A 15,777-nucleotide genomic window follows, 5' to 3' on the forward strand; every position below is an offset into this window, starting at 1 on the left:
GCGCCCCCTGTGGGAGCGGCGGCGCCCCCTGGCGGCGGGGCGGGGCCGGTGCCGCTCTCGCCCCGGCGGGAGAACCGGGGGTGTCCCGGGGGATCCGGGCGGGCCCGGGGCCCGAGCGAAGGGCCCGGCCCGCTCCGCGGCTCTGCGGTCGCCGCGGGCTCGGGCGGGCGGGAGCGGCCGGGCGCGGCTGGCGCTGCCTGAGCCGAGCCGGGTCCCCGGGCGCTCCCGGCAGTGAGCGGGGGCTCTGCGGCAGCGCCGGGGCTGGCCCGGCCTGGTGTCGGTGCCCGGTGCCCGCAGCGCTGCTCCTCGCGCTGCCTTTGGCTGCAGGAGCACCGACAGACCCACCCGGGATTGGGACTGGCCAGTCCGAGTTTCGGGACAATAAAGACCCCGCGCCCTCATCTCCAAGTATGAACCTGCCAGTTAAGGTCTTCTGCCTGCACAAAACATGTTTTGAAATACATTTTTTTTTTTAATACTTGCAGCCCTACCTTTGAAAAGTGTAAACGTTGGGGTATTTGTCAGTAAGCCCGAGAAGAGGAGCCCGCAAGACGCGCTCCTTCCTCCCCACTACTCCTCAAGTTCTTTGTGTGTGAACAGGAGTTTTGTCTCCCACAGGCTTTGTCTTCTCCTTCCCGAGACGTCGGGATATGACAGGGATATGACAGCCCAGTGTGTGGCAGGGGATCGGGAACAACTGGGGGTGGGGAACTGGCTGGGAATAGGGAACCGGACGAGCAGAGCTGGCTTCTGTTGTGCAAATAACTCTGCTTGCTCAAGGGGCGGGAAAGGAAATAAAAGGAAACTGTACTGGCTGGGTAAACGATGGGAGATTCAACGTTACCAGGAACTTGGAATTCGGAGGGAGGTGGAGCTCTGTCCTAGGCTGTTACAGCTTGTTTTGATCCAAGAAGTGTTTAAAAAGGGTCTTTGAGAGGGAACAGCATCCATTGCTCGACCTACTTATCGCCCGTGTGCTTGAGCAGCCTGGCGACCCGCCGGCTCCCTCCGGACCCCGCGGAGAGCGGCACTTCCAGCCAGGATCTCGCAGGGAGAGGGCCGGGGCAGCGCTGAGGTGCCACGTGGGCAGAGGAAAGCGCTCCCTGATCGCTGCCGGGAGGGCGCGGCCTTGGGAAACAGCTGTTTCTCCATCGGAATCCTTTTAATTCCTCCCACCCCAAACCCTATTTGGACACGTCCCTTTATCGAGCGAATCCCATTTGGAGCCTAAGAGTCGTTGCATCTGTGGGAAAAGCCTTTGGGGAGAGGCAGTGTTTGTGGCCTCATCCTGTGCTCCAGCCTCGCAGCTGCTCAGCAGAGCCTCCTTGCTGGGAACTCCTCCAGTGTGGGATATCGGGTGGCTCTCGGCCGCCTCTCTCCTTCCTCACATGAGGCAGCGGTGACAAATTCCACCATGTGGTGTGAAATAGTGTCCCTTCTCCGCTCCCTGGGCAGCGCTCTCGTGTCCTGTAAGTGTGTCTATCCCCAGCACCGTGTGCTTTGTGTGTCACCCCCTCCCACCTCCCTGCCCCGAGTTCCCGTGCTCCTCAAAACAGTGGGAATTGTTTTCTGCTGGCTAAGCTGTGTGTACTGGTAGCTGGCAGGTTTGTGTTTGTTGGAAGAGAAGTCAACATGCTCGTGACTGGTTAACTCTGGTATAACAATGTCCTTTCTTGTGTCTGTGGAAATGCTCAGGCCTCTCCCTAGGATGGCTGCACCCAGGAGTCGGTAGGAACACAGTTTTGGGAGCGCTGTCCTTAATCTTTTTAGAACACTTCCCTAAGTCCTGCTCTTAGGAAACACTTGATACCTGAGCTGGCAGCCACGTCAGAGGGCAAACAGTTGCAGGATGGCTTTGCAGGGCTGTCCCTGTCCCCTGTGTGGAACTGTGATCCGCTGGGGAAGAGGGAGCTGAGGCTGTTTGGGCAGTGCTGGTGGCTCCCATGTCAGGAGGAGCAGCATTGGCCTCCCACAGGGGTTCATAGGGAAGCAGTTCTGGGCTATGAGGTGCCCCCGATGCTGAGCCTGCAGAGATGGGAACACTCAGCTGGAGAGTCACCGCCAGGGTCAGTCCTGGCCCGGCAGGGCATGTGACAGTGACAACTGCCCTGTGTCATCTCCCTTGTGTGTGTGACATTGTTGTGAGTGGCTGTTACTCGCTGGCGCCGTGTGCAGGCACTGCCTGTCAGTTCCCATCTCTGTGATCTCCCTGCAGACTTCGATGCTAAGAAGAAAAGAAAGGTGGCAGAGATTTACCAGGCTCTGAACAGTGACCCCATCGACGTGGCGGCGCTGAGGCGGATGGCGATCAGCGAGGGCGGGCTCCTCACGGACGAGATCCGGTGCAAAGTGTGGCCAAAGCTGCTCAGTGTCAACACAGACGACCTGCCCCCTCTTCCAGGTGCGGAACACACTCGGGTGCTTGGGAAGAACGGCCCGGTGACCTTTGTCACCAGAGGAAGGACTTGCTTTCTGACCTGCCTTTTCCCTGCGTGTGCTGGTGTGTTTCCCAGCAAGCTCATGTGAAAAGGGCACTCACTGCAGCGTGAACGCAGTGTTGTGTGTAAACAGCAGGCTTGGAAAAGACTTCCTAAAAACAACATTTGTTACCTTTAGTGACAGCAACGGAAATCGACTGTGGATGCGGTCAGCGTGGCCAGCATTAGCTGGCATGTGTGAGTTCACCTAGAGCAGAAAAATCAGACCTACTTTGTGTTGTTCCCATGGAGAGGTGGCTGTGCTGAGCCCTGGCTTGGCCAAAATCCTCCTGAGGTGTCTCTCCCAGGAAGCAGTTTGTTGTGTGAAGCACGTGTGGTGTTTGGTCGGAGCAGATGCAGGGAGAATGACCTTCCTGGTGAAATAACCACATGGTTTTTAAACCTTAGCAATGCAGGAGCTCCTGTAGCTTTTACAGTTGCCGCCCCCAGGACAGATTTTCTTGTTGTTCCTGAATCTGTGGCCATCTGGAAGCGTGCCTTCACCTCAGTCAAGAGCTGGGTGACATGAGGGGTGATGTGAGGTGACCAGAGCTGCTGGAAGACAACGTTTAACTTCACATGATCGCATAGATAGAATTTGCTGGCTCACTGAACTTTTCTGTTATAACTGTCTTAGCTACCCCTGGGTGGGGTTTTCTTCTGAATTGTTTCTGTTTAATAAATTATTAATTGTGGTCTCCACAGTTCATTTCCCTTCCTACAGCTGAGTACGCTTTGAATTGCACAGCAAAACTGTGGAGCTGGGATGTTCCTGGGAATGCTGGGAGTGCTGTCAGTTTGAGAATTTTAACATATGTTGTTTGAAGAAATAATTGTCTCGTTTGCTGTTGGTGTCAGAGTGTGTGGCAGTGCGAGTGTGGGGACAGGGCTGGTGTGTGACATGATAAAAGGGTGGTGTGGGGGGGTGCAGCCTCATCCTCCTCGCTCCCTCACCCCTCTCCCCAGTTCCTTTGCACTGCTCAGTGTTAATCCTATTCCTGTTTTTCTCAGCAGGGAAGGAGCTGCGAGAGGACAACAAGGATTACCAGCAAGTGTTACTGGACGTGCGGCGATCCCTGCGCCGCTTCCCGCCAGGTGAGGGGGGACTCTGCTCTTCCCACTCTCTGGGGGCAAGATCAATGCCAGGGGGCTCCTCCTGGCTCAGACTTCACTGGGAGGCTGCAGAAGGTGACACTCTGTTGCTCCAAAAGCCTGACTTCTAGAAAGCCTTTTCTTTGTGAGCTCACAGCAGCTGCTTCTTGCAGTGGAGCCCTTCTGCAGCCATCAGTTTCCTTCAGCTGCCTCTGCACAGATGGTTTTTGATGTGGCTTTTCCAACATTCCACTTCCCCTGCCCTGCTGAGCCCCTCTGCCAACAGGCTGCTACCAGCAGACAGTTGCAGCACAGAGGGTTCAGATCCTGCACGGATCCTGCCCCCCTCACCAGCTGAAATTAGGACAGATGGAGAAACGTGTCCTTGCTTCAGTTTATTTTAGCCATGGTCTAGCTCAGGGGCATGGAAGGCAGGTTTGTCAGTGCTTAGAACAATTCCTGCTGTAAAACAGCCTGAAAATCAGGTTCTTGCACCAAATTTAATAGAACATTCAGAACATTCAGAAGCGAAACGGTTTTGCAGTTGTTTAGCTCTAATGGGAGGCTGTTGCCTTTTTGTGTTATTTATAAAAACATTGAATCCAGCAGCTCTCTGTGCAGAGCAATCGTTATTTCTGGCCAGAATCTGCTTCCCCCCTCCTGCCACTCTTATTTTGTGTAAACAGTTGATTCACTGTGGTTCTCTTGCGAGCGTGGATGTTGTGTGCAGGCCTGATTCCTGAAGGCTCTGCTCCTACAGATTTTTTTGCCCTTGAATGGCAGCCTCCTGACTATTTTTAGCCGCATCAGTGAAGCAGAGGAAAAGGAGAACTTTGTCATTGCAGGATCTCCACTGGGACTCTCTGCTTGGCCTTTGGGCATTTTATCTGTTGACAAGGACTGCCAGAAACTGTCTGCAGCTGTGCAGGACAGGAACAATGTTTTCCCTGCGACATCCTGTCCCTAAACACATGTTGTTGGCAGGGGACTGATAGAAAGTTGTGCCGGTGGAGGCCTCACAGTCTGATGCAGCTGGCACAGTTTCTGTGAAAATGGGTCCTGCTGAATTTTTTTCTAGAACTCCTGGGAAATTAAAAATGATTCAAATGTCCTCAGCAATGCTGGATGCACAGCTCAGTTTGCTCTTCACAGCAGCACTGTACAAACATCAGTAAAATCTGCTCCCATCCTCCACGGTGGCTTCCTCGCAGGTAGGGCCTCTGCAGCTCTGAAGATTAAACACCTTAACCACTGGTTGACTTCCCCAGGCCAGCAGAGTTTTGGGAGGCAGGATTAGGACTTGGGATATTTTTTTCTGCCAGTTTTACTGCCCTCTCCTGTGCAACACTTCCCTTGGGATCGGGTGGGTTGGCAAATTCACAGGTGCTCTCCTTGCACACCACAGCCGCCCTCGCTCCCACAGCAGGCACTGGTAGGTGGCACAGCTGTCCCACCTCTGCCTGGCACTGTCCCCACAGGGATGCCAGATGACCAGAGGGAAGGACTGCAGGAGGAGCTCATCGATATCATCCTCCACGTCCTCAAGCGGAACCCCCAGCTGCACTACTACCAGGGCTACCATGACATCGTGGTCACCTTCCTCCTGGTGGTGGGGGACAGGCTGGCCACGGCGCTGGTGGAAAAGCTCTCAACGCATCATCTCAGGTACTCAGCGGGAGGAGAGGAGTCACCTGCGTGTCCCCAGGCTGTGGGGACACCTGTGCAGGTGGAGCTGGCCTGGAAGGGGAGCTGGGAAGGCAGAGCCTTGGGTTAAAGCAGTTGCCTGTCATGCTTGTACCTGGAGGGGTGCTGTGAGAGCAGCCTGACCACAGGACAGCTTTGCAGGGAGCTATGCCCTGGGGAAGGGATAATTGAAGGCTGTCAGTTAATTTGTAGCATCTCTTGGAGCTGGAAAAGCCAACTGACATGCATTATTCATGGTTTTGTGGCTGTCAGGGCCTCTCCAGGTCCTGGGGGCTGGCTCAGCACCGTGCCTCCCACTTGTCCTTGCACAGCCCTGGGCAGTGTGGTCTGTACCTGGGCAGTGTCTCTGCTATTTGTGCACTGAAATGAAAGCAAGCTTCCATCTGGGAGGTGTGGTTTGGAGGGATTCTCCCTCCTCTCCCAGGCAGGGAATCAGGTTTTGGGTGCTGGAAGGGCTTTACAGTTCATGTGTGCACTGAAGCAAAATAAGAATTGTCAGCTGACAGCAGTGTGATGGTCTGGATCTGCGTTCTCTGTGCGGGTCAGCCCTGTGAGTCCCAGACAAGCAGGAAGGAGGCTGTCCCAAAGAGACAGAATTCCTTGGGGCCGGGGGCCACCTTGCCATCAAGGCTGTTTATTGCACTTACATTTATTTTCCTTCTGCTGCCTCCCTGGAGGGAGAGCTCGCTGACATGGTTGCTTGACGAAGCTTCTTTTAAATCTTTTCTCAGGGATTTTATGGACCCAACGATGGATAATACCAAGCACATTTTAAATTACCTGATGCCCATCATAGACCAGGTGAACCCTGAGGTGCACGACTTCATGCAGAGGTACACAGACCTTCCCTCAGAGCCTCCTGGCTTTCCGCTACCAGTTTTGGGTTACCACCATAGTGGCTTCCTCAGGGAGTCAACAACTGTTCCACAGCCAATAGTGACACTCCAGAGCCATGTGGCACTTCATTTCAGAGCAGAACCAAACCTGTGCTGCCTGTATGGAGGGTTTATATGTGGTGCCATCTTCATCCCAGTGGTCTGCAGTCCATATTGGAAAGGCTGGGGAATTTGGGGAGAGTGTTGTCCAAAGTGCCACAACCACTTCACATGCCCACTTGTGTGGCTGGTGGGACCTTGGTGTAGTTTGTTGCTAGTTTTGGGGATAATTCCCAGGTTTTGCATTAGGGACTCCCAAGTGTTGTCTGGGCAGATCAAAGCAGAAGCAGGAAGGTGAGTGGGAAGAGCCAGTCCGGAGCCCTTTGTTTCCAGGCTGACCTAACAGCCCTTTCTCTCCGCAGTGCGGAGGTGGGAACCATCTTTGCTCTCAGCTGGCTGATCACCTGGTTTGGACACGTTTTGTCTGACTTCCGGCACGTCGTGCGATTATATGACTTCTTCCTGGCTTGCCACCCGCTGATGCCCATTTATTTTGCTGCTGTGGTAGGTGTTGTTGGAAAGGGTCAGGGATTAACTGCACCGTTCTGAGGTGGTGGGAGTTTGGGGCTGCACAGGGGGGCTGGCAAACCCAGTGCGAGTGCTGTCCCCAGCTGCACCCTACCAGTGAAGTCCTTGGTGATGGCAGAGGGCAAGTGGGATCCTGGGGAACTTGGAGCAGCCTGGAGGTGTCCAGATGTGCAGACTGGGGTAATTCAGTGCCACGGAGGCAGCGTGGCACAGCGTTTTTCTTTGCTTTCATGTGCTGACCCTGCTTCTGGGCACATGCTGGCTGGCTGGAGACAGCCCTGTATTGTGCATCCGTCTTCCCATCCTCCTATGGGGGATCCAAACAAATCTCTGAGGGCAAATTGTGGAGACAAGCCCTGCTGAGGTTCTGCCTGTGGCTCTGGCCTGCCAATAACAGGCTCTGCTCAGCAGACAGACCTAACTGTCCTGAAAGAGGCTTTCCATGGCCTCAGAGTCTAAGGAAGGGTTTGGCATTTCTCTTCCCAGCCAGTGAATGCTTCACTGCAGTGTATCCTCTTGAAGAAGGTCTTTCAGCTGGAAGTGAAATGTTTTTCTCTTCTGGCTCTGAAACAAGTGCCAGTGTGTGTGCCAAGGAGTTGTCCCCATTTCCTCATCTGTCCTCACTCCTCTCTGCAGATCGTGCTGCACAGGCAGCAGGAAGTTCTGGAGTGCGAGTGTGACATGGCCTCTGTCCACCACCTCCTGTCCCAGATCCCACAGGACCTTCCTTACGAGTCTCTGATCAGCAAAGCTGGAGACCTTTTTGTCCAGTTCCCACCATCTGAACTCGCCAAGGAGGCAGCTCAGCAGCAGGCGGAACGGTGAGTGCCAGCCAGCCCCTGTGAGCCCTACATCCCCTTGCCAGGTCTTGCTTCCTCATGGAGATCTTCCTCCCTGGCCGGAGGCTGGTCCCTGAGGCGAGCTGGGGACACTGCTTAACCTGTTCCTCCTCTTGCAGAACTGCGGCTTCCACTTTTAAGGACTTTGAGTTGGCATCAGTGCAGCAGAGACCAGACACTGTGTTGAGGCAGCGCTTCAGGGAGCGGCTCCGAGGGGAGGAGCGGCTCCGAGGGGAGGAGCGGACAAAATCCATCTTGACAAAGCCCCGGACCAACCGCTTTGTCAAGCTGGCAGTGATGGGGCTGACGGTGGCGCTGGGAGCAGCTGCCCTGGCTGTGGTGAAGAGTGCACTGGAGTGGGCACCCAAGTTTGAACTGCAGATTTTCCCCTGAATCCAGAGGAATGGCCTTCCCTGTCACGACGTCCTTCCCTGGTGGGGAGGGCTGATGTTTGATGGGAGGACATGTCCGGAAACGACCTGCCTGAAGATTATTTTTTATTCTTGCTGCGTCCAGTGACGCTTTTGGCCTTTGTGACAGAGACTGAGGGAACCAGCCTGGCAGGACGGTTCCCCACACCGTGCTCACCTTGTTCCCCTCTCCCCGTGCAGGGGTGAGCAGACAGGCACTGCCGCCGACCCGGGAAGAACCGGAGGTACGGACAAGTCTGGCTGTTCAGGCTGTGCTCAGGTGACTGTACAAAGGGAGAGCTGTGTGTGGGCTGTGCCGAAATGATCCTGTGTTCTCCACTGGGGAAAATTAGTGGGAGTGAGAACCTGCAAGAGAGTGTCCCAGCAGGGTTTGGCCTGGCTGTGTGCATGTGTGGGGTTGAAGGGCTGTTGCACTGGTGAGGAACAGGGCAGCCCTTCGGCTCCTCATTGCTCCAGCGTGCTCTGCGATCTGCCTTCAGCTTTGCTGGTGCTCCAGCCCTTCCCTGTCCTGTAGGCACCCTCTGAGTAGAGCCCAACCTTTCACACACCCCCGTCAGCGCCACGCCATGAGCTTCTCTCCAGTGTGTAACACTCCCTGGCTCTTTTTGCTTCCTCATCTTTGCAGCCTGATCTGTTTATGGGAGAGGAGGGCAGGGGACAGGAGCAGACCTTAGCTCAGCTCTTGGGCACTGCTGCTCCTGTGCTGGCAGTACCATGATCTTATCTGGGGTCAGTGAGGTGAGGCACAAGTGTGCTTGCCCTGCCAAGGCTGTGTGTTGTCATGTGCTAGGTCACATCACCACAAGTCTTAGTGGTACTGTGGACACATATTGCAGACTTCTTTACCAGCTCTGGAAGTGGGCACTAACATGGAGAAAGGCTTTTTCCACCTTGTGAAACACTTAGCACAGGACAGAAGTCATTGCAGTAGGAAATGTGTCATAAACCTCCCCCACAAGTTGATCAGGCTTCAGCATCACAGCCCCGTTGGGAGTCCCAGCACTCCCTGCCCTCCAAGCTAAGCAGCAAATCCTCCTAGAGAACTTGGTGTCCCACTGAGACAAAGCCAATAGACACTATATGCCTCTACCTCTCCCCCGAGCTGCTAAACCTCCCTCAAGTGCCCTTACCTGCCTCTCACAGCTCCCTCCCGCTTCCCCATCACTGCTCTGTTGTGCCCAAAGCCATCTGTGCCGTGCCCAGGGGCTGCACACCTGAAAAGGAGGTGTTGGTTGAAGAGTTAAGGATTTAGGGATGGAGAAGGAAACTCATGCCCTGCAAAGCTCAGCACCCCCCTGTCCCACCCCACTGCCTGTTGGCCCATAACTGCCCTGGGTATGTTCTGGTTTGCCCCGTGAGCCCTCACTCATGGAGGGGCCGTGCCTTTCTGGCCAGAGGGCAGGTGTGCAGTCGTCATTCCTGACCTGTGTTCCCATGAGGCTCTGAGCAGGAGTTCTCTTGCAGAACTTGCAGTTCTCTGTAGGTGAAATCTGGAGGGTATAAATCTGCCCTTGTCCAGGCAGGGCAGCAAGGCCTGTTCCTTCCTCTCCTCTCTGGTGCCAGTGCCCATGGAGAGAGCCAGGGCTGGTCATGGGGCTCCTCACGGCGTGGCTGAAGGCAGAGCCCATTCTTGGCCCCTCAGCACCCCCTGGAACACCAGAGCAGGACAGTGGGCTGGGTCACTTAGCACTTTAGAAACCGGTGGTGCAGGAGAGTGTGGTGACCTGGGGGTGCTGCTGGAAGGCCCAAGACCCCTCTGTACACTGCCCCAAAGGAGGGGATGGCTGGACCCCCCGGGGGTAGCCCCTGCAGCCCCTCCACTCCCTGGCCATGATGCACTTTAGTTCTTGTGTTGTCCCCGGGGGAGGAAGGGCCTGGGAGGAGACAGTCGCTGTGGGTGCTTCACTTAACTCTGTACAAAGACTTACACACCCCCTGTAAATGCGGATTTCTACAAACCCTGAAACTGTAAAATAAACAGTTACTAAACACACTTCCTGCCCTCCCCTTGGCCGGGGCTGCCAGATCTGCTGTCGTGGCACCCTGTGGCCCAGAGCTGGCACGTTTTCCGTGGTGTCCAGGCCAGATCTGCATGTCCTCACACCCAGCAGCCCCATGGGAAGAGGAGCAGGAGCAGAGCCAAAGGGCGCGTGCGTGCCCCGGTCACTGTTCTCCTTCCATCCGCCCACCTCTGGGCCAGCGCCAGGCCTTGTGTGTGTCACCGGCTCTCCGGGGTGTCCCCCCCCATCAGCAGCACGGGGCTGTAAATAGCTTGACCTCCCGGCCCCTCCTGCACCCCGGGCCGGGTGCCTGGCTGTGGGAGGAGATCCCGGGCACGGTGCCCGCTTCCCAGGACAGGCTCTGCTGAGCCGGGGTGATGCAGCCGCTTCTGCCGGGCTGGGAGCGGGCTCGGCCGGATGGCTCGAGGCTGCTGGACGTGCTGGTTATTTTTAGTTCCCTGTGGCTTCTCCGGGAACAAGTTCCTCAGTAGTGCTGGGAGCCCTTTGGGAGGGACATCCTTTGGGTAGTGGGGGGGAAGGAGGAGTAGTGACGAAGTATGTGGCACCTTTGGGGTAGCCAAGAGGCCACTGCCACATGAGTGAGAGTGAGGCAAGTGGCAGTGTGTGCATCTGCCTGTGCAGGCCATGCTGGACACCAGGCACTGGACACCTGATCCTGCACGGTCCCAGACTTGGGTAAGGTCAGGAGGGCAATGGCAACAGGAGCTATGACCGTGGCTGGAGCAGCCTCACGGTGCCTTCTGCTCCTAGTGGTGTCCCTGGGCAGGAGTTGGATCCCACAGCCAGGGATCCAAGCGAAGTCACCCCATCCTGGAGCATCACTGCCTGAGTGGGCACCACCCCAGGTGGGTGGTCTGCAGGTGGGTGCAGCCTGCAGACTTATGGGGTCACTGGGACACGGGCACCTTCCTGCACCTCTCCATCCCCCGGGGACAGCTTGTGGTCCCCAGCAGCATCGGGGCCATGGGAGGGGCTGGCGGTACCCGGGGATGCTCCGGGTTCCTCTTGTTGCCGTGGCAACAGCTGCGGGTGAGGGGGGGGGGCGTGTGACGAAAGCAGCATGTGACCCCTTGCCCCCCCCCATCCCCCCGGGCCCTGCTGCGGGACCAGATTAGCGACCCTGGTCCCCTCCCTCCCCTGTGCCCCCGGTGTCCCCACCCAGCCCCTTCCCCCTGGCTGAACAGAGTCGGGGGCGCTGTCGGGGTTGCCACACACACACGTGGGTGGGGCTGTGTGTGCACATGCACATACGTGCACATATATGCACATGCTCACACTGCTCCCAGGGACCCATCCCACTCTGACTGATGAGGGTGAAAACCCCACCCCGTGTGGGAGCCCATGGAAACCCCGGCTCAGGGTGACATGCTGGGAGCTGGATGCTGGCCACCGGGAATCCCACATCTCCCTGGGGACCTCCCATATCCCTGGGAACCCCAAATTCCCCTGTGAGGGGGTGAGTTGGCACAGAAGGAGACAGAGCCATGGGGAGCAGACCAACACACTTTATTCCATAATCACAACAGTCAGGATAACTGTTAGCCGAGGTTCTGTTCCGCAGAGCAAGAGTCGGCCGCGTCACACACCCGGATGGGGTCACGACTGCCCCTCAGCTAAAATCCTATTTCTCCAAGACAACAGACACAGGGACCCTTCACTAACACGACACTACAAAGGTGACCCCGAGCGCTGGCGCCCGTCCGCAGGCTGCGCTGGGGCCCCGCCAGCTCCGGGGACCCCCGGCCCGCTCGGCCGCCGCCGGGGCGGCTGCTTCCTGAGAGAGGTTTGGTTTATTTTTATTATTACTATCATTATTACTATTTATTATTATTATTATTATTATTATTCGCTTTGTCTGGAGTGATGACGGGATGTCGCACGCGCACGCACACACGCTCGCACACGCATGCCAGCCAGCACCGGGCAGCGGGGAGGTGGGGGCGCAGCGGGAGGGGGCCGCACGCTGGGGGGGGTCTCTAAGCACTACAACCACACGGCACAGAAAATCCACCACTGTCCACGACGGTTCTCCCTGACAAACACACCCGGCGAGACTCGAGGAAGGGGACAGGGGGGACGGGGACAAAGCAGATGGTGTTGTGCTTGCAGCCGGGAAGGGGAGGCCCCGGCGCTGGCTCCAGTTCTGGCACTGACCCAGAACCTGCTCCTGAGGAAACGTTTTGCCTGACAGTCTGTGGAGGGATCACCCCAGCTCAAGGGCGATGCACAGCACGCAGGGGACGACCGAGAGCCGTGTCCCTGCTGAGAATGGGAGCTGAGCCCTGAGCTGCAGGGTCAGCAAAGCACACATGTGATGCGAGACCCTCACTGTGGCCTCAGGCCTTGCTGGTACCTGGGGGCTTTGGCTTCCCCATGGTTGGGGATGGAGGGCAGGTGGCCGTCAGCCTCAGTGCCCTCCCCAAGAACCCCTGGTCACAACATGGGGTGGCTGTGCACCCCAAGAAGGCACCAAGGTGCTGGGTGAGATCTGTGTGCGTCAGAGAGTCCTGGGGCTGGTGGACCCCACGGGAACCCCAAACCCGGCTCACACATGGGAGGGGGCTTCGGGTGCTCCTGGCATGGGGTTGCCCGGGGGGTGGAAGGCAGAACCCCCCAAGCGGCAGTGAGGTGGGAGCAGGCTGCCGGAATCACGGCTGTCCCGGCGCTTATTCGGCTTTTCCACTTTTGTGGGGTGAGTCTGAGTCCAGTGGGGAACAGCCGGGGGGGAGGCAGGGAAGGGGATGCGCTCTATCCAGGGAACACGTGTCTGATGCGTGACGCCCGCCTGGCTCCGCAGGCTGGCACCGCACGGGGGTACCGAAACACCGTGGCTACTGCCAACACACACGCACAGCTACCGCTACACACCGACACATCTACACTGCTGATGGCTGGCTGACCATCGGGGGGGCCTCGAGGGGACCCCCAGGCCACCCAGGACTGGGCTGGGGGACACCAAGCACCCCAGTTGAAGGGCCCAGGGACACGCCTCTCCCTGCGCTGCAGTGCCGTGGCTGAGCCAGGGCCACCAGCACCTCCAGCAGTGGGGCCAGGCAGGTCCCCGACTCCAAGGCAGCCTGAGGGGATGCCAGGGCCTGGGAGGGGGATGTCCTTCACCTGGTCACAGCTCAATCCGGCCCGACAGCAACAGGCAGGCACGGGGTGGCCTGTGACCGGGAGAACCAGCAGCCCCAAATCAGGGAGGCAGAGCCCCCAGAGAGCGGGTGTTCTGCTGCCCTCAGCACCCCACTGCCCAGGAGGGGTCCCAGGGGCTCCTACACACCCAGAGCTCCTGGGGAATACGGGCCGTGGGGGATTGCAGGGGCTGCTTCAAGCAGTGGTTGCTGCTGAACCCAGTACAGCTCCTCAGGACGCTGCCAGCCCCTATCACAACCACGTCCCCACCCAGCACCACTGTACCCGAGCACAGCCCCTGCCCCCCCAACCACAGCCTGCGGCAGCTGCCGAGCCAGCACTGCAGCCACGTGCTCCCGGCAGTGGGAGGAGGCGGCTGTCGCAGGAAGGAGCCATTAGGAAAAGCAAAGAAAATCCCAGCTGGAGGAGCTGCTGCAGCAGCGCCTTCCCTGCCGGCATGTCCTTGCTCTCAGCTCAGCCAGCAGCGGGGCTCAGCGTGGTGCTGTGTGGAGGAGCCCTGCGCCAGAGCATCACCCACACCCCACACGCCCACTGACATCGACTGCTGCTGCTCTTGGCCCCGTTTGGGTGGTTGCTTAAGGCAGATTTCCCTACAGCTGCCCCTTCCTGCCACCCTGCCCTTCCCTGCTGCTCCTTGCCATCCTGGCAGCACCACCCACCACAGCCGGGCATGGTGGGACCCTTCTCCACCAGCCAAGGTGAGCCAGCCCAGAGCAGGTCCTACACGGGCACTGGCTCCAAGGCTAAAAATGAGGGCTGGCTCCTTTGGGAAGGGCTCATCCCCACCAGATTTTGGGTTGACCCCGGGCACGGGTTCCCCCCATGGCACAGCCTCCCCTGCACAACTGCCTGGCGAGAGGAACAACACAGCCTCCCGCGCCCACGTGCGCGTCACGTGCGTGCAACTTCACTCTTCCCAAAGCAAGCGGCGGGGAGCGCGCGCCACGGGGAAGGAGAAGGTGCCGTGGGACACCGAACCCCCAAAAGCCAGGGATCCCCCATGAAACAGAGCATCGGGAAGGGAGGGCTTTGCATGGCTCGGCATCCCTCCCCAAGGGCTGCAACGAGGAAGAGGAGAAAAATTGAAGTCACGCGTTAAATGCAGTCAAAAAGCAAATGGAATCGGCCATTCCCCGAGGGATGGGGAAAGTTGGATGGGCACCAAGAGCCAGGGTGGCGTGGATGCTCCGGCTGCCTGGAGAGTGGGAGGACACAGGGTGCTGGCAGAGATGGGAGCGGCCGGGAGCAGCCATGGCCGGCAGCACTGGGGTCATGGGGGGAAGTGGCCGGGTGTGACAATGAAAGCCCCATGAGACGCATTTCACAGGCAAATAACCATGGTGGGCGGCCACACGTCCCACTGGCGCAAGGCGAGGGCCGGACAGACGGACGGATGAGGAGTGGGTGTGTGCCGGGGGGTGGGGGGGAGCAAGGTCTCTGCCTTCCAGCAGCTTCAAGGCAAAATACCTGATTCCTGCATGTAAACAGCTGGTTTCGGTTTGTTTGTTTTTTTTGTTCTTTTTTTTTTCCTGGGTTGTTGGTTTGTTTTTTTTTTTTTTTATCTGACCTGATTGTGGGTGAAAATAAAAACAAGCATTACCTGCAGAGTGCGGGACTCAGTAGGTAAAGACCAAGTCCGAGATGCTGGACATGAGCCAGTCCCCCGCTATCATCTCCGTCACCTCGGGCGTGCAATAGTCCGGGAACTCGAAGTGCGAGGAGCCTCCCCGCGGGAAGAGGTCGTGGTCCTTGTCGAAGACAGACCAGTCCAGAGCACCACAGGTGGCACTGGCGGGCGCCCGCCCGGGCATGACCCCCAGCAGCTCTTCCTCCAGCTCCTCATCCGAGGAGCTGAAGGAGGAGGGAGGGGACCCAGCTGACATGGGAGAGGGGGACCCGCTCTCTGGGGAGGTCCCTGGCTCCGGGCAGGGCGCGGCAGGGCTCAGGGGGGCCGGGGGCTCCTGGGGGCTGTGCTCCCCGTCGGGTGCCGGGTGCCAGGCAGCCGGGCCGGGCTCCGCGGGGCAGTCCTCAGTGGGCACCTCTGGCGCGGGCTCCTGCGGGGTGTCGGGGCCGGTGGGCAGCTTGGCGGGCTGCCTGCGGCTGGCGGAGACACGGCCCAGCACGGAGGGCTTGATCTTCACCGGGAGCCGCGGGCGGGCTGCGCCGGTGCCCACCTTGCCTTTTTTCCGAGGCCGGTACTTGTAGTCGGGGTAGTCGGCCATGTGCTTGAGGCGCAGGCGCTCGGCCTCCCTGACAAAGGGGATCTTCTCGGAGTCGTGGAGGAGCTGCCAGCGCCGGCCCAGGCGCTTGGAGATCTCGGCGTTGTGCATGTCGGGCCACTGGTCCATGATCTTGCGGCGCTCGTGCTGGGACCACACCATGAAGGCGTTCATGGGCCGTTTGATGTGCCCGCTCGGCGTCTTGCACCAGGCGGGCTCGGTGTCGCGGGCGGGCAGCGGGGCGCAGGGCTCCCGCCGAGCCTCCGCGCCCCGGCCCCGCGGGCCGCGCTGCACCATCCTGGGGCCGGGCACCCCGTCGCCGCCTCCGCCTCCCCGCCCGCTGCCGCCCCCCTGCCCGCCGTCCCAGCACGAGCG

General features: G+C 58.5%; 2 protein-coding genes across 3 annotated transcripts; one reads left to right on the forward strand and one right to left on the reverse strand.

Annotated features, from left to right (window-relative positions):
* The first annotated feature begins 1,090 nt into the window (after nt 1–1,090).
* TBC1D20 (TBC1 domain family member 20) lies at nt 1,091–9,999 on the forward strand. Of its 2 annotated transcripts, none has more exons than XM_027645836.1 (8): nt 1,091–1,469; nt 2,216–2,401; nt 3,489–3,572; nt 5,048–5,234; nt 6,005–6,106; nt 6,571–6,712; nt 7,373–7,557; nt 7,695–9,999. In XM_027645836.1, exons 1-8 carry the CDS (start codon nt 1,415–1,417, stop codon nt 7,966–7,968), a joined length of 1,215 nt encoding a protein of 404 aa, XP_027501637.1. In that variant the 5' UTR covers nt 1,091–1,414; the 3' UTR covers nt 7,969–9,999. The 2 variants fall into 2 exon arrangements, with proteins under 2 accessions (XP_027501637.1, XP_027501638.1); XM_027645837.1 differs by having other exon boundaries at nt 1,415–1,469; nt 3,492–3,572; nt 7,695–7,968.
* Nucleotides 10,000–11,516: 1,517 nt separating this feature from the next.
* SOX12 (SRY-box 12) lies at nt 11,517–15,699 on the reverse strand. The gene has a single exon (XM_027646371.1). It carries the CDS (start codon nt 15,697–15,699, stop codon nt 14,800–14,802), a length of 900 nt encoding a protein of 299 aa, XP_027502172.1. The 3' UTR covers nt 11,517–14,799.
* Between the last annotated feature and the right edge of the window lie 78 nt (nt 15,700–15,777).

This window comes from Corapipo altera, unplaced genomic scaffold (genome assembly GCF_003945725.1).
Source record: "Corapipo altera isolate COAL_440 unplaced genomic scaffold, ASM394572v1 64, whole genome shotgun sequence".
In the NCBI taxonomy this organism is placed as follows: domain Eukaryota; kingdom Metazoa; phylum Chordata; class Aves; order Passeriformes; family Pipridae; genus Corapipo; species Corapipo altera.

Excerpts from the sequence above, each read along its gene's own strand:
- TBC1D20 (XM_027645836.1), top strand. The coding sequence starts at position 1,415 with ATGTGGTGTGAAATAGTGTCCCTTCTCCGCTCCCTGGGCAGCGCTCTC. Across the intron at positions 2,402-3,488 it reads CGACCTGCCCCCTCTTCCAG|CAGGGAAGGAGCTGCGAGAG; the intron begins GTGCGGAACACA and ends TGTTTTTCTCAG. Across the intron at positions 3,573-5,047 it reads CCTGCGCCGCTTCCCGCCAG|GGATGCCAGATGACCAGAGG; the intron begins GTGAGGGGGGAC and ends CTGTCCCCACAG.
- SOX12 (XM_027646371.1), bottom strand. The coding sequence starts at position 15,699 with ATGGTGCAGCGCGGCCCGCGGGGCCGGGGCGCGGAGGCTCGGCGGGAG.